General features: G+C 43.8%; 1 protein-coding gene across 1 annotated transcript in view; it reads left to right on the top strand.

Moving 5' to 3' along the window:
* The window catches only part of ANXA6 (annexin A6), an 83189-nt gene that overhangs the window by 33338 nt on the left and 22707 nt on the right, over positions 1-27144 (top strand). Inside the window, exons 3-12 of the mRNA XM_044281148.1 lie at positions 8362-8452; positions 11017-11111; positions 11297-11410; positions 12290-12380; positions 12470-12549; positions 14277-14333; positions 16936-17029; positions 22054-22149; positions 23998-24056; positions 25605-25727. Of these exons, the coding sequence (XP_044137083.1) occupies positions 8362-8452; positions 11017-11111; positions 11297-11410; positions 12290-12380; positions 12470-12549; positions 14277-14333; positions 16936-17029; positions 22054-22149; positions 23998-24056; positions 25605-25727 (900 nt within the window). The remainder of the gene's footprint in view (positions 1-8361; positions 8453-11016; positions 11112-11296; positions 11411-12289; positions 12381-12469; positions 12550-14276; positions 14334-16935; positions 17030-22053; positions 22150-23997; positions 24057-25604; positions 25728-27144) is intronic.

The raw sequence follows: 27144 nt of genomic DNA, 5'->3' as shown, positions 1-27144 counted from the left end.
ATACTTATCTTAATATACCTATACCTAATTGTGCGTTTTGTTTGTATATTTTATCTTCTAGGTGTGCCCTGTACCTCCTGGTTATGCCACGAGGGCAGTATACAGTGGACACCTTTGCAACTAATCCTTTCTATCTGTGCTTGTTTTCCATGTTAGACACCACTTATATCGTCCCACTCCACCACTCACCTCACCAGGGATAGTTAGGAGTTGGAGTGTAGGTACGGGGACAGGGCGCCCCCACCATCAGGAGACGTCCCTGGGCAGAGGACCAGATTAGGGAATCAGTACTAGGGATAACCTTCCCCGGCCTTCCGCCGTGTATACCTGTATCTTAGGTATTCATTTTTTGGCCTCTACATGGATCATTCGCATAGAACTGTTTTGTCTGTGTATATGTAAATTCTGAAATTACCTATTAAATTTAGTTACTTAATGAATAAACAGGGTACTTCTGCTGGACTAACTGTTGATACACATTAATACCCCGTCTTAGTATAAGCTCGCTATCTGCATTGCTGGACTTTTACAATTTAATTAATAAGCACACATCAGAAGTACTAACAGGTCCTCTTTGCACTGACGTTTTTGGGGTTGTAAAAATGCCAGAATAACTTCCTGTGCTAGTCTGGCCCGGTTTTGCCACATTTTTTTGTGATGTTTTTTCGGGCATCTTTTGTAGTTATGCCCAGATATGTGCCCCCTCACAGTAATAATGCCAAGATATGTGCCCTCTTCACAGACGTAATGCTCACACATGCCCCCTCACAGTAGTTATGCCCAGATATGTGCCGCCTCACAGTAGTTATTCCCAGATATGTGCCCCCTCACAGTAGTTATGCCCAGATATGTGCCCCCTCACAGTAGTTATGCCAGATATGTGCCCTCTTCACAGTAGTTATGCCCTGATATGTGCCCTCCTCACAGTAGTTATACCCTGATATGTGCCCCCTCACAGTAGTTATACCCTGATATGTGCCCCCTCTTCACAGTAGTAATGCTTACTCGTGCCCCCTCACAGTAGTTATGCCCTGATATGTGCCCTCTTCACAGTAGTTATGCCCTGATATGTGCCCGCCTCACAGTAGTTATGTCCTGATATGTGCCCGCCTCACAGTAGTTATGTCCTGATATGTGCTCTTCTCACAGTAGTTATACCCTAATATGTGCCCTCCTCACAGTAGTTATGCCAAGATATGTGCCCTCTTCACAGATGTAATGCTCACACATGCCCCCTCACAGTAGTTATTCCCAGATATGTGCCCCTCACAGTAGTTTTGCCCAAATATGTGCCCTGTTCACAGTAGTTATGCCCTGATATGTTCCCTCCTCACAGTATTTATACCCTGATATGTGCCCCCTCACAGTAGTTATGCACAGATATGTGCCCTCTTCACAGTAGGTATGCCCTGATATGTGCCCTCTTCACAGTAGTTATGCCCTGATATGTGCCCTCTTCACAGTAGTTATGCCCTGATATGTGCCCTCCTCACAGTAGTTATACCCTGATATGTGCCCCCTCACAGTAGTTATACCCTGATATGTGCCCCCTCACAGTAGTTATGCCAGATATGTGCCTTCTTCACAGTAGTAATGCTCACTCGTGCCCCCTCACAGTAGTTGTGCCCTGATATGTGCCCTCTTCACAGTAGTTATGCCCTGATATGTGCGCGCCTCACAGTAGTTATGTCCTGATATGTGCCCGCCTCACAGTAGTTATGTCCTGATATGTGCCCTTCTCACAGTAGTTATACCCTGATATGTGCCCTCCTCACAGTAGTTATACGCTGATACGTGTCCCCTCACAGTAGTTATGCCCAGATATGTGCCCCCTCACAGTAGTTATGCCAGATATGTGCCCTCTTCACAGTAGTAATGCTCACTCATGCCCACTCACCGTAGTTATGCCCTGATATGTGCCCTCTTCACAGTAGTTATGCCCTGATATGTGCCCTCTTCACAGTAGTTATGTCCAGATATGTGCCCCCTCACAGTAGTTATGCCCAGATATGTGCCCCCTCACAGTAGTTATGCCAGATATGTGCCCTCTTCACAGTAGTAATGCTCACATGTGCCCCCTCACAGCGTTTGCATTTCTTTCTTGCAAAGCTACCTGGTTCCAGCCCGCGAAATTTACACCAAGTCTAGTGCGGCCCTCAGATAGAAAATGGTTGGGCACCACTGGTTTAGACAAAGGTATCCTCTATCCACAGGCTAGGGGATAACTATTAAATTGATGGGGTCCTACCGCTGGGGCCTCCACTGATCATGAGAACAGGAGCCCTTTACCCTGTGGAGCTCCCCTGAAATCGATGGAGTGGCTGGTTGGAAATGCGTGTTGCTGCTCCATTCATTTCTATGGGAGAGCCGAAGATAGCTGAGCGATGTACTCGTTTATCTCTGGCACTCCCATAGAAATGAATGGAGCAGCAACACGCATTTCCGATCAGCCACTCTGTCCATTTCAGAGGGGCTCCATAGGGTAAATTAAGGGCCCCTGTTCTCATGAGGGTCCCAGCAGTAGGACCCCCACCAATTTAATAGTTACCTCTAAGCAGTGAATCAGAGTCTCACTGCGCATGACGTTTTTACCCTATAGAGAAGGTGATGTGAAAAGCTTGACAAAGCGCTACAGCATGCTGTGTTTTTGAAAAGCAGCCAGAAAGACTAAAACACCACCTACAGTAATTAACATATATCACATAGACCTTGAGGTCACATCTGGAGCTGGCGATTTTACGGCAAAAAAAAAAAAGCTGAAAAAACGACAGCAAAAACCTGTCTGAAAGCCACCTCAAGACTCAGTTATGACTTTTGCTACCACTTACACTTTATATACATCAGCCCCAATATGTCTTGTGCAACAACTAACAGATGGAAACTAAAGGGAACTTTCCCAACATGTGAAAGTTCTTAAATTATTAGAAGAAGCATGAAATTGACTTAAAAAATCTCTGTAATTCCTCTCTGTTCCTCCTTTGTCGTGAAGATTTGGTTCCAGTTTAATCTTTGTGACAGTTATTGGAGTTATCTGTGTTGGACAATCCCTTTTATGTTGGTAGAGTGCCCCCACAGTAATGGCTCATGCACACAAAGATGTGGCGGCCAGGCCCACAAACAGTGGGTCTGTAATATCATGGATGTGGACCCATTCACTACGGAGTGCTTCCTTGAGGTTTCTCTCCGTGCCTTCACACCGCAAAAAATAGAACATGTTCTATTTTTTGCGGTGCAGACAGATCATGGACTCATTCAAGTTCAAATAGTGGATAATCTTTATTCAGAAACTGCTTATAGTTAAAAACAGTACATAAAATGGAGTGGTTATAGGTAAAAATGAGAGCTGAAGTGGCTACTCAGAAAAAAGACCTACATTGACACAATGCCTAGTGGCAGACAGAACTGACCAATTCATATGATAAATGCAAATAGCTAAAAAGAAAGTGCATATACAAAATACAGACCACACAGCAGCTCCTAGCCCCAACACGCGTTTCGCTTGTACTTTTTCTGGGGTTGGATAAGAATTTAGCATAGGCTAGTTTCACACTAGCTATAGGTATCAGCGCAGTAGTTTTCTTCCAGGCGATCCTCTACATATTTGCCTGTTTGTAGCCGAATTTCTGTTGGTCCCCATTATAGTTAATAGGGTCGGACGGAGATGTTCAAACGCAAGTCAGAGAGATCCAGTAGGTGGTTCCCTGCCAGAACAGCCTGCCGGATTCCTAGCGCAGAGGACGCCCTGATCTCTGGAACCCCATGCATTTGCTTGTTGGTAAAGTCTGTCACTGGTTATGTATTGAATTCAATAAGACAGATAAATTAATTAAGAGATTAAGCAGCACGGAAATGACATAAGCATAAAAGGTGACGATAAAAAGATAAATACTTTTTTGCTAAGGCTTATCCACACCCTCAAAAGCTGACCATAGAAGTTGTCTCATTTCACCATTACTAAGGTGATACACAGTCCCCACCACCAGCTGGCCGGGAAACAGTGCAGTGGGCCGATGCTGCGCCACTTCAGTGGCCCCCATCTCAGTGCATAGGAGCTACAGAAACAGCATAATACAGCAAGCTATGCTGTGTTTCCAAGTTAGAAACACTATAGTTTGCTGTGCTATATTGTTACTGTAGCTCCCATGCACTGCGATTTGCGTTTATGAAACAGCGAAGCACCGGCCTACTGCACTGTTTCCCGGCTAGCTGGTGGTCGGGTTTATTACAAATTACATGGTCGATCGATCATCGCAAAATACTGGATTCAAGGGATAGCTTATAAAGATACGGTCGCTGGGGGTTGGACCACTGGGACCCACACTTATCCCAAGAACTGGGATCCCCAGTGAATGAAGCAGTAGTGCACATGAATGATCACTGTGAGACTGCCAGTGATAGCTGAGCGCTGTACGCAGCAGTCCCATGGTCAGTTAACGGAGCAGCACTGCGCTGTCTGAGCGTGAGCTGCAGCAACTGACTGAGACTTCTCTCACTCCTCAGTCACTAGAGCCGCAGACATAGCTCCCTGTGGCTGCCCCCAGCTCATGTTCCCCTCAGAAACTTCTTCCCTCTCCTCCCCACTTTTTTCCCTTTTCTCTGGATAGATCATTACCATCTAATCGGCGGGGGTCCGACACCCGGGACCCCCGCCAACCAGCTGTTTGAGAAGGTAGCGGCACTAGCAGTAGCCCCGAGGCCTTCTCGCTGTTTACCACTGGCCCAGTGATATCAGGACTAGTATCAACTGTTCTGGGCGGGGCTAAGCTCCATTCCAGTGAACAAAGCTTAGCCCCGCCCAGGCCAGTGATACTAGTCGTGACGTCACTGGGCCAGTGGTAAACAGCAAGAAGGCTGTGACGCTGCTGGAGCGCCGCTGCCTTCTCAAACAGCTGATTGGCGGGGGTCCCGGGTGTCAGACCCCCACCGGTCAGATGCTGATGATCTATCCAGAGGATAGATCATCAGTTTAAACAAAGTGCAGAACCCCTTTAACTGAGGTATCACGTTTAAATTTGTGGGAAATCAGCCCTATTCAAATACTATTTGCATCCACATAATAATTATTTTCAAAAAAGTGCCAGTCCCAAGTCAGTACCCATACACTGCTCATATAGATGATATTGTCCATGGATTAATGCAGTTACAATGTAAACCAAAATCCTATAACTGCCGTACCTGTTCCCCCTTGAAACTTGTAGGACTGGGGTCACAAATGTATATTAGGTTTATGCAGAGGAGAGTATGAGCCCCATCTGTCCACATCCTGTTGTGTGTGTAGCTAGGAGACTAAGTTATTCATATGGAAACTATCAGTCACGTGCAGGAAACCGGTCATATTGCTACAAATTACTAAGCATCTGGAGAATTTACCTGTGTTTAACGGAGCCTATAAAATACATGATTATTTCATAGTGCAGAATATGAGCATATAGCACTGGGAAGCCTTTTGGTCAAGTATGGTCTGGAGTTCAGTTAAGGTTGCACCCTCTGCCATGTCCTCGTAGGGTGCTGCCAGGAAAATAACGGGCATAGAGATAATAATCACACACCTTGTAGTCCCAAAGGGGAGAACATTTTAAATCCCACCTATTTAGCCAGGGATCTTCCTTAAAACCCATTTAGGTCTAGCTTGCAAGACAGTCCTGCAAAAATCAGTATTGAAGTATGCAGCCCCCTCTGTTTTCATGACATTTTGGGCACATGGCCGCTACAGTAGGCTACTAGACTAAAGGTGTAAGAATCAGGAACAAATCTACCACGGAGATACGGGGTTAACAGCCTGCAATGGATGATCCAGGATTGCAATGCTAATACCAGGCTCAAGAGTGGAAGATTTACTGGAAATAATAATTGGAACCTGCGGAAACTGTGTCAGGCCTGATGCACATGACTGGATATATTTTGCGTTCCTTAAAATGCGGATTCACAAAATATGGATAGTCCGTGTTGCATCCATTTTTACTGCGGACCCATTGAGTATAATCGTGCTTTGGTCCGCATTTTGCGGACATATTCTATCTTTTTGTGGAACGGACATACGGATGCAGAAAGCACAAGGATGATCAGGTGATTTCCGCATTTGTATGTCTGTTCCGCAAAAGGATAGAACTTGTCCTATAGGTGCCAGCAAAATGCGGACCACGGTTAGGGCTCATTCAGACGGCCGTATGCTATCCGCAAAAATGCGGATCCGTTTTTTTGCGGATTAGATGCTGACCTATTCACTTCTATGGGGCCCTTATCTATTCCAAGGTTCCGCAAAATAAATGAAACATGTCCTATACTTGTCCGTGAAAATCAGGACATGGCCCTATTGAAGTCTATGGGTCAGCAAAAATACTGAATGCTATCCGTTTTTTTGCGGATCAGTTTTTTTTTGCGGATCCGCAAAAAAACGGATAGCATTCAGTATTTTTGCGGACAGCATACGGCCGTCTGAATGAGCCCTTACATTGTAGGCAACAAAAACTGTGTAAGCAACACAGACGGTATACGCGGACCACAAAATACATACATTCGGTGGCCGTGCATGAGGCCTTGTACATTTTTAGTTCTCCCAATACACTTTCAGCTAACACGTGGCATACTTTCCCGCAGTGTCCTGAGAGCCTAGATGCCCTCTAGTGGATAAATGATGTATGTCTCATTTTAGTTAGTTACTTCTTTTGCTTATCTAGTTCTAGTATTTTCTGCAAAGCTTTACAAACGCTGGCCTCACACACTGTCCCTAGCAGTATGTCTTTGGAGTGTGGGGGAAACCGATGGAAACACAGGGAGAACATACAAACTCCATGCTGACTAGTGACTACTACTACTACAGACCCTATACTAACTATTGGTTGGCTTCGTTTAAGGCTACATGCACACGACAGTTTTTTGCGGTCTGCAAATAGCGGATCCGTGTTCCTGTTTTTTTTACATCCACATCTGTTCCGTTTGTCTTCAAATTTTGTAGGTTGTGTTTCTGTGTGTTGTCAGTTTTTTTTCCCCACCCGGATACTGGTATATACAGGTTTCCCAGCAACCATCTGCAAAAAAAAAAACGGATGCGGATGACATACGGTTGGTTTCTGTTGGTCATCCGCATATTTTGCCGACCCATTGACTTCAATTGGTCCGCAAAACGTTTATTGCGGACAAGAATAGGACATGCAATACTTTTTTGGCGGACGGGAAACACGGAGAGCGGAATCCGTAAAGGAATTATTGACTACACCGCAATTTTAACGTCTCCATAGAAATGCATGGGTAACCATCCGATCAGCCAAAAAAAAACGGAACAGACGCAGATAAAAACAACTGTTGCATGCATGTAGCCTAGATAGAACTTTATTCCAGAATTGTGGAACAATCTGAGTATTAAATATTGCGTAGAAAGCCTTGTGAAGACACACACATATTCCATTAATCCATGCACCATTGCCGTACTAAGCAGAGATACAGTCATTTTTCTAACTCTAGATTACCAAAATTGTTCCCTATTTTGGCTCAATTTACACCAAAATATAGGTGCACTCACATTATTGTGCCCATGAAATTAAGAGTCAGTAGGGTACTATTCTAGAAAATTATAAAAACATGCTTTATTAAAACAAAGTAACAAAATCAATATATGCCATATGTGACGCATTTCAGTCTGCCTCCTTCCTCGGACATAACTGAAACACGTCACACGTGGCCTTTAATCCTTTTGTTACTTTGTTTTTAGTAAAGTGTGTATTATACTAAAGGAGCGCCCCCTGGTGTTGTCCCATGACTTTAAAAAAAATCTAGAATTCCGGAGACTGGTCATTTTTATTAGTACCTACTGGTTTAACCAATCTACAGCCTGCCTGAAACTGAGATCAGGAGCTCTTTGCTGTGCATATCATTAATAGGACATTTGGGTTAAGTTTAACCATGTTTTTTAAATTACTCTTGAATGAACATTGCCAAGAATTTCACACACATCGTTGGATTAATCCAAAAGGTAGTATCTGATATCTATTACTTCTGCTTGCTCCTGGCTGCTCCTCTGTAGGCCTGGCTCATCCTGGGCTCCAGGTACCACTGCACATGACGCCCTGATGTCATGTCTGGTGGCACCTAGAGCCTATAAGGAGCTAGACCTGCAAATGAGGAGCCGTGAGCAAGAAGCGGTGAGAAAGTAAAGGGGTTTGTTCTGGGGTCTAAATTTTGTGATCTGAGAATGAATATTGGTGCCTGGTCTGGGGTCTGAATAATGGTCTACATTTTGCTTACTTAGTTTAGAAAACATGATGTGTTATAGCGTTGTAATTATATATGCATCATATGACAGAAATGACACCATCTTATTTTATCTTATAATCTTTCTGTCCGTTGTCTTGCTCTCTATTGCAGGGAGGCCGCTACAGAGGATCCGTGAGGGATTACCCTGACTTTGATGCCAGCCAAGATGCTGAAACCCTTTATAAGGCTATGAAGGGATTTGGTATGTATAAATAATGAAATTTAGGTTATTCTGGAACAGAATAATGACAAAGGGGTTGTATGAAATTATTATGAATCCCAGACAAGCCCCCAAATGTTCTACTTACCTCTTTCTCCAGCGCTGTTCTCTGTGACGCTGGGTCTGGTTCTCCTGCCACTGCAAACAGCAGCACATGATTACTGCAGCCAATCACCATCCTCAGCAGTAGATCACTGAGCACAGTGATTGGCTGCACCAGTCATGTGACATTTCAAGGCAGCAGTGGGAGAACCATACCAGCGCCACAGAGTACAGCGAAGAGAACTGTGAGTATAACATATTAATTTTTCATATTTTTATTTTTCTTAAAGCAAACCTTTCACCTCATTTTCACTTTATAAACTAGCAACAGTACCTTATAGATTATCTTGAGTGTGTTGTTATCTATGTTAGTGCCGCTTTCCTGCGCTGTTTATTCATAAAAATATAGTCTTATAAAGTTCAAATTTCGTGCTCCAACAGTCAAGCAACAAGTCAAGGGGGTAGCCCTTCCCTCTCCTCTGGCCGTACCTCCCCTGCCCTAACGCCGCCTCTATGCGCTGTAATTGACAGCCGGCACAGTCGCCGGGACCGCGCTTGTGAATCCTGCGCATGCGCTGTCCTCCTCCTCCGCTTGATCCAGTCTTTCTTTCAGACACAAGCGCGATCCTGTAACAGAATCGCGCATGCGCCGTCCGCAATCCCTGCCTGTCTGCTCTCCTGTCTGCGCAGACAGGAGAGCAGACAGGCAGGGATTCCGGACGGCGCATGCGCGATTCTGTTACAGGATCGCGCTTGTGTCCGAAAGAAAGACTGGATCAAGCGGAGGAGGAGGACGGCGCATGCTCAGGATTCACAAGCGCTGTGCCGGCTGTCAATTACAGCGCATAGAGGCGGCGTTAGGGCAGGGGAGGAACTTTATAAGACGATATTTTTATGAATAAACAGCGCAGGAAAGCGGCACTAACATGGATAACAACACACTCAAGATAATCTATAAGGTACTGTTGCTAGTTTATAAAGTGAAAATGAGGTGAAAGGTTCGCTTTAAGCCACTTTAGGGCTTGTCTTAGCTATATAGGTAATTATCTTTAATGTTTATGGAAATGTGCAGATTTTTGATTTCCAATTCCCCTTCCTTTCCTCAACATCCCATTCCTTGTTTGAACTTAATGATTTTTCAACTGTGCTTTGTAACTATAGTCAATAGTACCAGTAGCGAGGGTTACCAGTAGTGAGGGTCACCAGTAATGAGGCCTACGTATTGATACAAGGTCTATTTTCATTGTTAAAGCTGGAGTATGAGAATTTGCTAAAGAGTTAACCTATTAAGAGTGTGGCCTAGTTTGGTACTTAAAGGGGTTGTCCTAGATTTTTTTAATGCACCCTCCCCTCCCCTCCCCTTCCCTTGCCATATCTACACAGACAGGGTCATATGTCCTGCTGAAGCCAATGACTGGCCTCAGTGGTAATGTATCCCAAGCAGAACATCCCTGCTGGGTCACATGCTGTTTGGAGACATGTCACCACTGAGGCCAGCCATTGCCTGCAGCAGTGCATATGACTCTGTTTATCCAGACATTAAGAGACAGGGACCAGTTGACCAGTGAAGGGAGTCAGTGACCCAGGGTGCAGGAACGGCAGGGAGCAGATACATGGTTGAAATTTTAACAAAGTAAAGGGTGAATGCAATGCTTTATCTGGGACACCACCTTGAGGTGTGCAATATTGGGTCACACTAGGGATGCCCAACCTTCAGCCCTGCAGCTGTTGCAAAACTACAACTCCCACCATGCCCTTCTGTAGGCTGACAGCAGTAGACTGTAAGGGCATGGCATGCTGGGAGTTGTAGTTTTGCAACAGCTTGAGGGCCGCAGGTCGAGCATCCCTGCTCTACACAGTAAGGTTAGCCATGTACCTAAGAAAGCAGTCAGACGGACTTGTATGAAGCGGACAGCAGACCTTACATTTACTAGAGATTTAATTCTTTGATTCTGGAATGAATTTAGCTGTCTTTACACTGATGAGGAGAGAGCTTTATTCATTAAAACTTCTTATGGGACCTTTATATGCACCGCAACTCTGAAGCGCTATTGAAAAATAACAATAACATTTCCCTTTTTTCCTCTAGCACCAGACACAATTTCCGATGGCCACCACAGCTACAACACATGTACAGCACATGGGGATGGCAGGGGGGAAATCAAAGTCCTTCAATTTCACATCATATCAAAAGAGGCATTTGTTGAAAGACAGCCGCACCGCTCGGAGCATTGTGGCTTGTGCTCGTATTGGTGGAAGCAGACCTGGTCCTTAAGGAGCGCTGTGTAACACCTCTGTTAAAGTGGGGTACTGTAGCATGGACCTCTTATAGGGGAACTGTGGCTGACATGTGTATGGGAAAACATGTCTGGTGCTGTCATGGATGCCAAATGAGCTTGTCCCTGGCCCACAAAAGCTTGTTCAACTATTCTCAATGGTGATGTGAAAAGTCTCGTAGATGCTATGTTGGCGCATGTTTACTCATGGCATTTACTTTCTTGTAGGCAATGATAAACAAGCCATCTTGGAGCTCATCACAGCCCGCAGCAACCAGCAGCGTATTCAGATAATTCAGGCCTACAAATCCCTCTATGGCAAGGTAACCACAGACTATTGTGCCATTGCCTATTGAGTCTTGAGCCCTAGTATTGCTTGTCTTCTTCTAAACGTATAGCAGTTTGTTATCACGACGCCTTCCTTGTCCCTTAACATCTGAGGTGTGCACTTGAGAGGAATAAGACACATACTCCTTGGTTCCTACTATGTCTTTGTGCTTTCTCTTAGGATCTTATTGATGACTTGAAATATGAACTCACTGGTAAATTTGAAAGACTTATTGTTGGCCTCATGCGACCCCCAGCATATTTTGACGCTAAGGAAATAAAAGATGCCATAGATGTGAGTATAATACAACAGCAAATATTCACATATTACATTTACTTTCCAATATACAGCCAGGTCAGTGGGGTCTGCTGAATTATTAGCCCACTATATATATCATAGGAATGAATTCTGTGTGCAGCCCAATGGCTGGAATACAAGGGCCATCAAAAATGTGCAAGTGCCACTGTCACTTTTCACACACTTTTGTGACATTGCAAAGCTCAATGAAGATGAGATGGAGGAAGTGGGGGAGAAAGGAAGGATGGAAGGGAGGAAGGGGCAAAGAAAGAAGGCAACTAAGAAACAGAAGGGAGCGATTTAAGGAAGAAAGGGACATAGGGTGGGAGGGAGTTAAGAAGGGAGGAATGGAGGATGAAATGGAAAGTGGGAGGGAAGAAAGAGGGATGGGATGGAGGGTGGGGGGGAGAAAGAAGAAAGGGAGGGAGTGAGTAAGGAATAAAGAAAGGAAGGAGAGGATGGAGGGTGATTAGAAGGGAGGAAAGAAAGGAGGAAGTGAGGGATGGAGGGAGAAATGGAAGAAGGAATGAAGCAAGGAAATGATGGATGGAGGGTGGGAGAAAAGGAAGGAAGCAGAAGAGAGGAAAGAAGAGGGAGGGAAGAAGGAAGGAACAGACGGAGGGAGGAAAGGAGAATGGAATGGACAGTACAGGGACAGAAGGAAATGATGGAGGAAGTGAGAAAAGGAATTTAAGGGAGGCATGGAAGGGAGGAAAGAAGAGGGTGGGGAGGGGTGAAAGAAGGAAACGGTAGATGGAGAGATAGAAGATAGATTGATAGATGTGAGAGATAGATAGAATAGTTTTATTTGTGCTATTTTTGTTTTATAAAATCTCATCCCTAACTCTGGATCTCATACATCTTCTGCCATGTTAGGGTGTGGGAACTGACGAGAAGTGTCTCATAGAAATTATGGCCTCTCGGAACAATCAGGAGATTCATGCACTCGTGGAGGCCTATAAGGACGGTAAGTTAGCAGGGATCCTATGTATGTATGTGATCACTTGTTAATACAGTATGTGTATATGTTTGAATATGTTCTCTGGTTTATTACAGCTTACGGAAGGGACCTGGAGACAGATGTTGTCAAAGATACCAGTGGACACTTTAAAAAAATGTTGGTGGTTTTGCTGCAGGTAAAGGCCATATAAAAAAATGTCAGATTTGGGGTCTGTAAAGACTCACAGTATACATTGTATTAGTGTTATACCTCATAACTTTAGGGATCATATTGATGGTTTATCACAGGGTGAGTGTCTGACCACTGAGACCCCTACTGTTTGATAAAACGTAGTAGTAGCCCTTCTAGAAAAGTATTGTGCCAGTTCACCCCTTGTCATTGGCTACATTTAGTTTTTTTCTGAAGACCACATGGTTGGCCCATTATAGTCAAACGCCAACTGTGCAGCCTCCAGATAAACCCAAGTAGAGCTCATGCTAGATAAATTGTAACAATGCTATTCTAGCACCACTACCACCATGTTCTCAAGACTGGCGGGGTCACACTGGTTAGAACCAAACACAGAACTGGTGCAAATCTTTCCATTATACGGTACCTCCACGCCTGGTTTTGGCTGACAATCATGGATGGAAATAATTGATCAGACACTGACTGTGTGCAAGCGGCCTAAGGCAGTTCATACAGTCATGTGACAACTAAGGCTACTTTCCCACTAGCGTTTTTGATGGATCCGGCAGGGTTCAGCAAAAATGCTTCCATTACTGATAATACAACCATCTGCATCCGTCATGAACGGATCCAGTTGTATTATCTTTAACATTGCCAAGACGGATCCATCATGAATTCCATTGAAAGTCAATGGAGGACGGATCTGTTTTCTATTGTGGCAGAGAAAACGGATCCGTCCCCATTGACTTGCATTGGGGGCCATGCCGGATCAGTCTTGCTCCGCATCCCATGACGGAAAGCAAACTACAACATGTTGCGGTTTGCTCTCCGGTATGGGAACTCAACTAAACAGAACCGAATGCATTTTGGAGCATTCCATTCTGTTCAGTTCAGTTTTGTCCCCATTGACAATGAATGGGGACAAAACTGAAGCGTTTTTTTTCCGGTATTGAGCCCCTATGACTGATTCAATACCGGAAAACTAAAACTCTAGTGTGAAAGTAGCCTAAGATCCACCCATATTTTGGAAAAGTCTTAAGATCATCAATTAGGGTACTTTCACACTTGCATTTTTCTTTTCCGCCATAGAGTTCCGTCCTAGGGGCTCTATACCTGAAAAGAACTAATCAGTTTTATCCTAATGCATTCTGAATAGAGAGTAATCTGTTCAGGATGCATCAGGATGTCTTCAGTTCAATATTTTTGACTGATCAGGACAGAGATGAAACCGTAGCATGCTACGGTTTTATCTCCGGCCAAACAAACTGAACATTTGCCTGAATGCCAATTTTTTTCCATAGGAATGTATTAGTGCTGGTTCCAGCATTCAAAATACCGGAATGCCTGATCCACCCGAAAAAAATTTGAAATAAATAAATGCCGGATCCATTTTTCCAGATAACACCGTAAAGACGGATCCGGCATTTCAATGCATTTGTAAGACGGATCAGGATACTGAACAGTCTTACAAATGCCATCAGTTGGCATACGTTTTGACGGATCTGGCAGGCAGTTCCGGTGACAAAACTGCTTGCCGGATCACTCTGCCGCGAAGTGTGAAAGTAGCCTTATGTGACCTGAATAAATTGGAAAAAATATAATAGAAAAAAAAAACAACATAAAGACATTTGTATCGTAAATGATGTAACCCATATTTGTCTTTCTGGTTTCTATGCCTAAAAAAAAGCCTCTATTATCTTATTGTACAACACTATGCTGGTCCTTTTTTTGTAGGGCACAAGGGAAGAAGATGACATTGTGAGTGACGAGCTGGTGGCACAAGATGCCCAGGTAATGTCCTAAATCAAAAGCGATCACTATGATTTAAAGGCGTTTTAATACTGATGTCATATCCTCTGACCCCTGCCATTCAGCTGTTTGAAAAGGAACCGGTGCTCCTTTGAGCACCGCCGCCTTCTTGGAAAACCCCTTTAACATCTATATTGCTTATATAATTATTACAAAACTGATATTCCTGTAATATCATAGGGACATTAAACTACCCTACATTGGTATTGAAACGGGATGTTCGATTTGGACAATCCCTTTTTGTTAGGTGTCCCCTGAGGATAAGCTGTCGACAGGGAGTCCAGTGCTAGGACTCCCATGATCAGTAAGTGTTCCACTGAGATGCTCTTGTGGCTGATCTTTGCTCTGGCCAATAGATTAGTGTCTAGAGGGTAACCCTTCTATTAATTCAGAATTCTTTAGTAGGGTATTTGAAAATTGGATGTAGTACTAGGATAGCTAGTACTTCAGTACAAGTCACCACCAGCATTATCCGAAGCATGTGCAGAGTGTACCTGGCGTAAAGGAGTTGTCCAACCCTTTAAAAATGAGGGCCTATCCTCGGGAAAGCCATCACTAACCTATTGGTTTGGCTTCAAAACCCTGCAAGCTCGGCGCTCCTCTGTTCTGAAGTATCTCTGGCACCGGAACTACACAGCTACGTCCAATGTGCAGTGGACACTGATGGTTACTGCAGCACTAAGTGAAAGTGAGCAGAACTGCAGTAACCATCTCCATCCACTGCACAACAAACTGGGCAGGGTGTCCCTGGCGTAAAGGAGTTGCCCAACCCTTTTAAAATGAGGGCCTATCATTAACACTGACGGTGGGCACTAAAACTGATGGTTAGTGCAGCACTGCTCTCATTAAGGTAAAAGTGAGCAGAACTGCAGTAACCATCTCCATCCACTGCACAACAAACTGGGCTGAGTAATTCCGCCGCTGGAACTTCTGCAGAACAGCTGATCGGTAGGGGTTCTGGACTCCTGCTAATCAGTTTGGACAATCCCTTTAAGATAAACAGACACTAATGTTCAGGTCCAGGCGGGAGGCCCCCCCCATACACATTACATTGTTGGTGGGTCCTGCATATTTAGTCCACAATAGTCTCAAGTGTATGGGGGGCTTTAGGTTTCACTGAGCATGTTCTGGATGCTGCCGGTGGCTGGTGATGTCCTCAGCCTCTGACACATCAATGAAGCCAAAGGAGAGAGTGGCTTTTGTACCTGTTCAGGAGAGCGACTCCACCCCTGTGAACCCTGACAAACATTTTAATACGACATTCAAAGTTCTTTCTCTGTGTTAGGGCTCAGGCACACAAACTTTATTATTATTTTTTCGTGTCCGTTTCTTTTTTTTATGTGGAACCATTCACTTTAATGAAGCCGCAAATAAACGGAAATGACTCAGTGTGCATTCCGTGTCCATATGTCTGCAAGGCAGTTCCGCAAAAAAATAGAACATGTCCTATTATTGTCCTCATTACAGACAAGGATAAGACTGTTCTATTAGGGGCCAGCTGTTCCGTTCTGCAAAATAGGGAATACACACAGCTGATATCCATGTTTTGCGGATCCGCAATTTGTGGACCAAAAACATCCAATGGTCATGTGCATGAGCCCTTATGTCGAATCTCCCAAAATATATGGTAAAAGAACATAGTTGTGAACCTGTTATTTTCCTGGATTACATTTCGGGTGGATTGGGAGCCTAATCCTCATGACAGGTTCCCTTTAAGTATACAGTATATGTCAGTCAGAGTATCTCCATAATGAAACAGGTAGGATACATGTAAATCCAGACCACTGCACTGGCATGAAATATGCAGCATTCAAGCAACTTTGAAAATTGTAGTCCATGTAAATGGTCAGTATTACTCCCAGTATTATCCACCCAGTATGAAAACAGGACCCATTACTTGGGAAAATTCTAAATTTATCTTTGACCAGGTATGGCCTGACCCTCTAGTAAGTGGTCTGTATTCACTGAGAGTCACCGTATATTCTTTATATTCACCATTTTAGGCCTCATGCACACGACCGTTGTTGTGTTCCGTTCCGCAAAATGGGGTTCCGTTGTTCCGTGATCCGTTTCCGTTTTTGTTTCCGTGTGTCTTCCTTTATTTTTGGAGGATCTCCAGACATGAAAGAAAGTAAAAAAAAATCTAAGACAAGTTTGCCATGCAAATGATAGGAAAAAAACGGACGCGCGGACGTGGATGACAATCTTGTGTGCCTCCACGTTTTTTTCACGGTCCCATTGACTTTAATGGGTCCGCGAACCGTTTTCCGTGAAGAAAAATAGGACATGTTATATTTTTTTGACGGACTGAAACCACGGATCACGGACGCGGATGACAAACGGTGCATTAGCCGAGTTTTCAACGGACCCATTGAAAGTCAATGGGTCCGCAGAAAATCACGAGAAACGTAACAACGGACACGGAATGAAACAACGGTCGTGTGCATGAGGCTTTAGTTGGATAATGTTTTCGATTGATCCACCTTTACCAGTCAGGGATCAACCGGAAACGATGATGGTGAACATTATTTACCATAACTCTACTTTTCCATACATATTTTATGTGAATGATCCATGTTTTCAGGAACTTTTTGAAGCTGGAGAAGCAAAATGGGGCACAGACGAGACACAGTTCATCTATATTCTGGGAAGTCGGAGCAAGACCCATCTCCAACTTGGTGAGTGAATACTTATTCCGTAACCTTGTGTAAATGTAGCAAAGCGTTTTTTTTATAGCTGTAGGAGAACCGATCTAAAGTTCAGGATTAATTAAAGGACCACTTTTATTGTACCTACAGTGCCTTGCAAAAGTATTCACTCCCTTTGACTTTTTTTTCATGTTTTGGTGCCTCACAACCTGGAATTAACATGAATTGTTTGAGGATTTGCATCATTTAATTTACAGAACATGCCCACAACTTTGAAGATGTTTTTTTTTTTTATTGTGAAGCAAACAACAAATAGGAAAAAATAACAGAAAAAGTCGATGTGCATAACTATTCACCCCCCTAAAGTCAATACTTTGTGGAGCCATCTTTTGCAGCAATCACAGCTCCAAGTCGCTTTGGATAAGTCTCTATGAGCTTGCCACATCTTACCACTGAGATTTTTGCCCATTCCTCCTTGCAAAACTGCTCCACCTCCTTCAGGTTGGATGGTTTGCACTTGTGAACAGCAATCTTTAAGTCTGACCACAGATTTTCTATTGGATTGAGATTTGGGCTTTGACTAGGCCATTCCAACACATTTACATGTTTCCCCTTAAACCACTCAAGTGTTGCTTTAGCAGTGTGTTTGGGGTCATTGTCCTGCTGGAAGGTGAACATCCGTCCTAGCCTCAAATCACGCACATAGTGGTACAGGTTTTTCCTCAAGAATATTCCTGTATTTAGCACCATCCACCTTTCCCTCAACTCTGACCAGTTTCCCAGTCCCGGCTGCTGAAAAATATTGATGGTGTTCTTTGGGCGATGTGATGTGTTGGGTTTGCGCCAGACATAGCATTTTCTTTGATGGCTGAAAGGTTCAATTTTAGTCTCATCAGACCAGAGCACCTTCCTCCATACATTTTGAGAGTCTTCCACATGCCGTTTTGCAAACTTACAACATTCCTTTTTGTTTTTAGCTGAAAGTAATGGCTTTCTTCTGGCCACTCTGCCATAAAGCCCAACTTTATGGAGCGTATGGCTTATTGTCATCCTATGTACAGACACTCCAGTCTCTGCTGTGGAACTCTGCAGCTCCTCCAGGGTTGCCTTAGGTCTCTGTGCTGCCTCTCTGATTAATGCCCTCCTTGCCCAGTTCGTAAGTTTTTGGTGGGCGGCCGTCTCTTGGCAGGTTTGCTGTTGTGCCATGTTCTTTCCATTTAGTTATGATAGATTTGATGGTGCTTCTGGGGATGATCAAAGATTTAGATTTTTTTTTTTTTATAACCTAACCCTGACTTGTATTTCTCAACAACATTGTCCCTTACTTGTTTGGAGAGTTCCTTGGTCTTCATGGCAGTGTTTTGTTAGTGATGCCTCTTGTTTAGGTGTTGCAAACTATGTTTCAAAAAAGGTGTGTATATGTAATGACAGATCATGTGACACATTGCACACAGGTGGACATCATTTCACTAATTACCGTATGTGACTTCTGAAGGTAATTGGTTGCACCAGAGCTTTTTATGGGCTTTCCAACAAAGGGGGTGAATACATACGCACATGCCAATTTTCTGTTTTCTATTTCTAAACAATAGTTTTATTTATATATTTTTCTCATTTCACTTCACCAACTTAGACTATTGTGTTCTGATCCATCACATAAAATTCTGAACTTAGTAACCTTGAACTTAGTAACATAGTAACATAGTACATAAGGCCAAAAAAAGACATTTGTCCATCCAGTTCGGCCTGTCATCCTGCAAGTTGATCCAGAGGAAGGCAAAAAAAAAACTGAGGTAGAAGCCAATTTTCCTCACTTTATGGGAATAAAAAATTCCTTCCCGACTCCAATCAGAATAAGGCTAGGTCTACACGACGACATTTGTCGCGCTACAAAAAGTCGCGCGACAGATAGGGCACAACAGTTGTCGCGCGACATTTTGTTGCACTAATGTCGCGCAACAATTTTTATAATGGCAGTCTATGGTGTCGCACTGCAACATGCGACATGTTGCGACTGCGACGCGACAGTCGCAGAAAAATCCATCTTGAATGGATTTTCTGCGACTGTCGCGTCGCAGTCGCAGCATGTCGCATGTTGCAGTGCGACACCATAGACTGCCATTATAAAAATTGTCGCGCGACATTGGTGCAACAAAATGTCGCGCGACAAATGTCGTCGTGTAGACCTAGCCTAACTCCCTGGATCAACGATCTCTCTCTAGTAGCTATATCCTGTAATATTATTACGCTCCAGAAATACATCCAGGCCCCTCTTGAATTCCTTTATTGTACTCACCATCGCCACCTCCTCAGACAGATAGTTCTATAGTCTCACTGCTCTTACCGTAAAGAATCCTTTTCTATGTTTGTGTACAAACCTTCTTTCCTCCAGACGCAGAGAATGTCCCCTCGTCACAGTCATAGTCCTGGGGATAAACAGATCATGGGATAGATCTCTGTACTGACCCCTGATATATTTATACATATTAATTAGATCTCTCCTCAGTCGTCTTTTTTCTAAAGTGAATAACCCTAATTTTGATAATCTTTCAGGGTACTGTAGTTGCCCCATTCCAGGTATTACTTTAGTTGCCCTCCTCTGGACCCTCTCCAGCTCTGCTATGTTTGCTTTGTTCACTGGAGCCCAGAACTGTACACAGTACTCCATGTGTGGTCTGACTAATGATTTGTAAAGTGGTAGGACTATGTTCTCATCACGGGCATCTATGCCCCTTTTGATGCAACCCATTATCTTATTGGCCTTGGCAGCAGCTGCCTGACACTGTAATGTAACAAAACACTTAAAAAGTCAAGGGGGTGAATACTTTTGCAAGGCACTGTATGCGATTTTGTGTCACACAACATAAAAGAGGACATTTATGAAAACTGGTGCTAAGGCTTCGTTCACATCACTGTTCAGCCTTTCCGTTCTCCTGCTCTGTTTAGGAGCAGGAGAACAGAAAGGACAGATTCGGCACATAACTGAGCCGAAAGGAGCCTATGGACCCCCATAGACTATAATGGGGTCCGTTAGGTTTCCGCTCAGAGGAAGATTTTTGAAGTGGAGACAAAAAAAAACAGCATCCAGTAAAAATACGGATCCTGTTGCATCAGTTGTCATCTGTTTTAGCCATTTCCGTCTGAGATCCGATTTTTTAGACTGGAAAAAAAGTCCTGCGTGCAGTACTTTTGTTTCTGTCTAAAAAACTGTATATCGCACTCTTAGGCTACTTCACACTAGTATTTTTGCTGGATCAGCAAAAATGCTTCTGTTAGGCTGAGTTTACATCAGCGTTCAGCCTTACCGTTTTTCTGCTCCGTTACAGGAGCAGGAGAATGGAAAGGACGGATTTGGCACATAACTGAGCCGAACAGAGACTACGGATCCCATAGACTATAATGGGGTCCGTTAGGTTTGCGCTCAGAGGAAGATTTTTGAATCGGAGACAAAAGTCCTGCGCGCACAACTTTTGTCTCTGCTCCAAAATCATCTTCTGAGCGGAAACCTAACAGACCCCATTATAGTCTATGGGGTCCATAGGCTCAGTTCGGCTCAGTTATGTGCCCAATACATCCTTTACATTCTCCTGCTCCTAAATGGAGAAGGAGAATGGAAAGGCTGAACGCTGATGTGAACTCAGCCTACTGATAATACAACCATCTGTATCCGTTATGAACGGATCCGGTTGTATTATCTTTAACATACCCAAGACGGATCCGTCATGAACTCCATTAAAAGTCAATTGGGAACGGATCCGTTTTCTATTGTGTCAGATTGTGTCAGAGAAAATGAATCCATCGTCATTGACTTGAATTGTGGCTCATGACGGATCCGTTTTGCTCCGCATCCCAGGGCGGAAAGCAAACCGGTATGATAACGAAACGGAATGCATTTTGGAGCATTCCGTTCTGTTTAGTTACGTTTTGTCCCCATTGACAATGAATGGGGACAAAACTGAAGCATTTTTTTCCAGTATTGAGACCCTATGACGGGTCTCAATACCGGAAAATATTAACGCTAGTGTGAAAGTAGTCTGAATTGCCCATAGCAACCAATCAGATTGATCCTTTAATTTTCCAATTGAGCTCTAAAAAACGAAACGTGGAATCTGATTGGTTTCTATGACCAACTAAACCAGTTTTTCTTAGCGCTGGTTCTGATAAGTCTCCCCCCGTGGACTCTTGTGTATTCATTAGGGGAGAATTCCCACGAACCCCTGTCCTCCCTCCAATCCTTTCATAAGTGACTGATGGGCTCTGTATATACATAGCGATACACAGCAGCCTGTCACTCATTAGTAAAGAGGAAGTGGTAGGGGACCACCTTACCATTTGGGTCAATAGAAGAGTGGGCTATCCCCATAGTATTGCTACTCTTGCATACTGCATAGTATACTGACACATTCCCTTTAAAGAGGACCTTTCACCACTCCTGACATGCCTGTTTTAATAGCTTTATGCATTCCCCATGTAATAACAATTATGGAACCGCTATTCCTTAATAATTTCTACTAGAAGTTATGAATGAATTGCTAGTAGTCTGCAGTAAGGGTACAGAGGGGAGGTAACAAGCTGGAGGAGTGTACCTGCACAGACTGAAAATGGCAGCACTGATTGGATAGTCAGTCTGTGCAGGAACACACCCCCAACTTGTTACCTCCCCTCTGTACCCTTACTGCAGACTGCTAGTAATTCCTTCATAACTTCTAGTAGAAATAATAAAGGAATGGCACAACATAGAGCCATAAGAATAGATGTTCCAGAATTGTTATTACATTGGGAATGCATAAAGCTATTAAAACAAATGTCAGGAGCGGTGAATGGTCCTCTGATCATCCGCTTTTGTGGAGCAATAGAACAGTATTCTGTGCATTGAAACAGTATGATCAGCAAAAGGCTTGAAATATGAGCTGTAGTGCCACTATTTGTATCCAGCCCACACAAAACAATGCAGGCCGTACCTAATCGGATTTCAGAAGTGTTGTGCTGTTAATCCCCTGGTCATTATGTTACTGCAGGTATATATTATCCTATATAACTTTTTCATCTTGCAGTTTTTGATGACTATGAGAAAATTGCTGGCAAGACAATAGAGGAGAGCATAAAGGCGGAACTTTCTGGGGACATTGAGAAGTTGATGCTGGCCGTTGGTACGTATTTGGAGGAACCCAATGCAAAATCTGTAAAAGGGCCATCCACCTAATATATGCCTGAATGTTCTTGGAAGGTACTGATTCTTCCTGCGAAAATCCAACTGGTAGAGACTCTTATAGGCTATGCTCCATGGGAGAAAGTATGCTAAACTGCTCTCCTCCAGAAGTAAGAAAACGGTCTCTCTGCTGCCACCTATAGGTAGCTACCCTGACTTTTCTTTCCTGACCCTTTATAGAGCCTTGAAACATGACAAGGATATCATCCATGCCTAGTCACATTTCAAGACTCTATAATGGGCCGTGCATTGACTTTCAGGATAGCTAGCTACATGTGGCAGTAGAGAGAGAGTTTTATTCCTCATGGAAGAGAGATACTTTTGCATACAGTAGTTACATTGTTTGTAAGGCTGGACAAATGCATAGACACATGCATTTCAATCTGTTATCTGCAAAGTTTCACTGCTGTCACAGTAAAGAATCCCCTTCTATGTTTGTATAGAAACCTTCTTTCCTCTAGACGCAGAGGATGTCCCCTCATCACGGTCACAGTCCTGTGGATAAATAGATTATGGGAGAGATCTCAGAATTTTTCGTGGACTAAATAACCCTAATTCTGATAATATTTCTGAGTCATTACCACCCATACCATTTATTACTTTACTTTCCTGCTGATGAACTCCCTGAAGTTCTGCTATATCTTTCTTGTGCACTGCTGCCCAAATTGTACACAGTACAATAAGTCTAATGATTTGCGACGTGGTAGAACTATGTTCTATGCCCCTATGGATGCACCCCATGATAATATTACCCTTGGCAGCAGTTTTATGACACTGGTTGCTGCAGTTAAAGAGAATCTGTCCCCAGGAAATTCTGGTAAACCAGACACAATGCATTGTAGGCCTAGCTCAGTGGAAAGTAAGAATTCCTTTCACATAGTGATCAATTGCTTCATTCTGGAGAAAAATACTTTTAATCCATATGTAAATGGGAAGTTATGTGCACGGGCCTAAGCCACTCTGTGTAACCTTGCTCCTCCTGCTTTCTCTACCAAACCAGCCATCTCACAGGGCTGCCAACAAGGATTTTTAATTACAGTGTTACCCAGTGTTTTACCATTTAGTATGTACTGGTGACTTGCATTATTCCTTCCCATGTGCATAACCTTACATTTGTCAGTGTTAAACCTCATCTGCCACTTCTCCTCCCAAAACACCAATCTATCCAGACCCCTCTGTAGCAGTATTCTGTCCTCTTCCGTGTCAATTACTTTACACAGTTTAGTGTCATATGCAAAAATTTATATTTTACTGTGCAAGCCGTCTACAAGATCATTAATAAATATATCGAAGAGAATAGGACCCGATACTGACCCCTGTGGTACCCCACTAGTCAGCGGCGTACTGGGAACTTGAAGTGGCCCGGGAAAAAAAACTAAAACTGGCCCCCATGTTGTAGGCGGGTTCAATTTGATAGAAGGGGTGGAAACACAAGTAGGCAGGGACAACACAAGTAGATGGGGCCGACACAAGTAGGGGGGTCAGCAGTACCATAGTGCAGCAAAAAATACCGCCCTGACAGAACTAAATATGAGCACATGATGCGCCCAGCGTTAATTACCACTGACAGCATAAGATCATTCTGTACTTGGCCAGCGGCAGTAATTAGCGCTTGGGTGGCACCAGGCCAGCGGGAAATTTCCTTGTAGGGTCCACTCCTGCTACTAATGAGAGTGACCCAATCAGAGTATGTGCCAGTAATAACCACCCTTTGTTTTCTATCACCTAGCATAATGAATGTTATCTCTATGTGTTTGGCTGTTAATATATATTTTTATTGTCTTTGCAGTAAAATGCGTTCGGAGCATTCGAGATTACTTTGCTACTCGGCTCTACAAGGCGATGAAGGTAAGTTTACTGTGCAGTGAATAGCACTGTCTCATGAACAAGCATCTCCTAGTCTACATACTTCAGAGAGTATCCTTTGTTTTGCATTGCATTAACAAATTTACAGTGCCAGGCTTTACTTCAACAGGGGCAAAGATTAAAGGGCACCTGTCATCAGATTTGTACCTATGAAACTGGCTGACCTGTTCCATGTGCGCTTGGCAGCTGAAGACATCTGTGTTGGTCCCATGTTCATACAGTATTTGCCCCCATTGCTGCGAAAATTGATGGTATGCAGTTGGGCCTCTAGGAGCAACAGGGGCGTTGCCATTACACCTAGAGGCTCAGCTCTCTCTGTAACTGCCGCACCCTCTCCACTTTGATTGACAGGGCCAGGTGTGATGACATTTACACTGCCTGGTCCTGTCAGTCAAAGTGGAGAGGACGTGGCAGTTGCAAAGAAAGATGAGCCTCTAGGTGTAATGGCAACGCCTCAGTTGCTCATAGAGGCTCATTTGCATATTTGGGCACATATGAACATGGAACCAACACAGATGCCTTCAGCTGCCAAGCGCACATGCAACAGGTTAGCCAGTTTCATAGGAACAAATCTGCGGACAGATGCCCTATAAATTCGCTGCCCTGACCATGTTCAGGCAGAGTGAGTTCTTGGCATACCCCTGGCACTAAATACCTGGTCCCACCTGCGCCTTCCTTGTTACCCCCTGCAAATTTTTTTGAAAGCAATTAGAAGCTAAGGTATTTCTCTAGAAAAGTACCACCCTCCTTCTTAAGGTACTGTAGATATATTCTAACTCAAAATGCTTAAAGGGTTTCTGTCACCCAGCACTCCCTCAGTGCGCCTGCGCCGATGACGTCACCGAAAGAGAAGATGTCATCGGCGCAGGCGCACTGAGGGAGTGCTGAGGAGGCGAGCCTCCTTATCTCAGAGCGCCTGTGCTGAATCAACACAGGCGCGCGATTTTTGAAATGCTGACAGGGCCAGCCGGAGGAGGAGATCGCGGCTGGCCCTGTCAATCAACAAGAAGAGGGGGCGGTCTTCTGCGGCTGCTACTAGCAAGTAGACGCCCTACTTGCTGGTAGACAGGTAATTAGCATATCTTTAAAGTAAGTTTTTTGCTAAATCTACTGAACGAAAATTATTAATAACATAATGTATGGCCATATCGCAGGATAGGGATTATAAGTACACAAAAAAAATATTTGTTTAGTGGGGTGACAGAAGCCCTTTAAAGTAATTTTCCATTTAAAGCAATTCAGGTATAATGAAATTGTACAATATTCCAATATACTTTCTGTATCAATTCGTGATTCTCAAAATATCTGCTTACTGATATTAAATAAGGTGAGCCTCATTCCATATTTGATCCGAGAATATGCACATTAAAGGGGTTTTCTCATTATTATTATTACGTCTTCTGTCCATCTGTCCCATTAGGCCGCCTGCAGCTTCCAGCCCGGTGGTGTCAACAGATCTCTAACTTATTATTTAATATTTTAGGCTTTATTTTAGTGATTTGCTCATTAATGTCTTTTTTCTTTCTCCAGGGCATGGGTACAGCTGACAATACCCTGATCCGAATAATGGTTTCCCGTAGTGAGATTGACATGATGGACATTCGGGAGTCATTTAGGACCCAGTATGAGAAGTCTCTGTACTCTATGATTAAGGTAATTGACCCCAAGTTATTGACCTCAGTGTAGCCCCAGATTATCTCTCCTAATAGTTCACTAAATGAGGGTTGCTAGCAACAAGTCAACACTGTGAGAAACAATGTGTATACCAATCAATAAAGAGTTGAGTTCCCAGTTCCATAACATGTTTTATGACAGCCTCTTACTGTGCAGACAACTATAACACAACCGCATTCACTTGAAGGGAATCTGTTACCACATCCCTTGAAATAAATCCAGCTGATATTGGAGTTGTGTGCTTGGCAGTTGAACCCAACCCCATTTGTCCAATGTTGATAGGTGGCGTGAATCCAGAGATATAGCCCATTTTATATTATGCAAATTAGCCAGTTTATGCAACGAGGGCTTTTTCATTGCACCCAGAACTCTAGTCAGTTTTTGGCAATGTAGTAGAACTTTTCTAGCTGATGGAACTTGTACTGCTCTTCCATCTATACACTCAGCGAGCTTCAGTACTGTACAACGTGTGCACCGATCAAAGAGGGGACACACTGCTGCGAGAGTCCAGGGCCATATATGATTACCTCAACACTGCCTGGCCCTGTCACTCAGAGCAGAAGGGTGCAGCCGGCACAGAAACTGGAGCTCTGGGTACAACAAGATGCGATAGCAACGCCCTAGTTGTACTAAGGGGCTAATTTCCATAATATAATATCACTTATCTCTAGATTCAGACCACCATCAACATGGGACAAATGGGGTTGCCAAGCGCACATCTCCTGTGCCATCTGGTTTTATTTCAAGATACGTGGTGACAGATTCCCTTTAAATAGGAAGAGCGCTGCAGCACCCTTCATGGTCACTACCCAGTGTACAGAGCTGTGTTGTTCCAGTGTCTGTTCTGAAGCATAGAAGCCACACACAGCTGATCCCCCATTCATCTAATGTTGATATGCAACAACTCCCTGAGTAGCCGATGTAAAGGACAGGCGTGGTAGTGGCCCTTAAGAAGTGTTGTGTCATGGTGTACTCCCTCAGGCCATTGCTCCCTGGGGATCGGTGCAGTGGAAATATAATACTGAATGAGGCCAGTGTTAAGCGTAACTATGTCTTTTTTTTTTTGTGCAACGTACAACTTAAAATACATACAGTAGCCGCAGACTTTTATTGCAATTCTTCGCTTACAGCAGCAAGGAATCTGGAGCCAGGTTGGATGGCTGACCTAGTTGATACAGGCCTAGTAGTTGTTTGGTGATGGGTGGCTTGACTGTAGTCCCTCACCTTACAGTAGTGCCTGTAGATGCTAAAATAGCAGTTCACACTGTTGTCTGGAATCTTAAGGCTTTACTTGAGGACAAATGGCATAGTTGTCTCTGGAGAGTTTGGTAACGGGAGCACAGCAGTTTGCTTCCTCTCCTCTCTGTCTCTGGACACAAACTCCTCCGCCTGGCAG

This window comes from Bufo gargarizans, chromosome 2 (assembly GCF_014858855.1).
Source record: "Bufo gargarizans isolate SCDJY-AF-19 chromosome 2, ASM1485885v1, whole genome shotgun sequence".
NCBI classification, from domain to species: domain Eukaryota; kingdom Metazoa; phylum Chordata; class Amphibia; order Anura; family Bufonidae; genus Bufo; species Bufo gargarizans.
The sequence above is the reverse complement of the archived record's forward strand: the minus strand, read 5'-3'. Positions and strand labels throughout refer to the sequence as shown.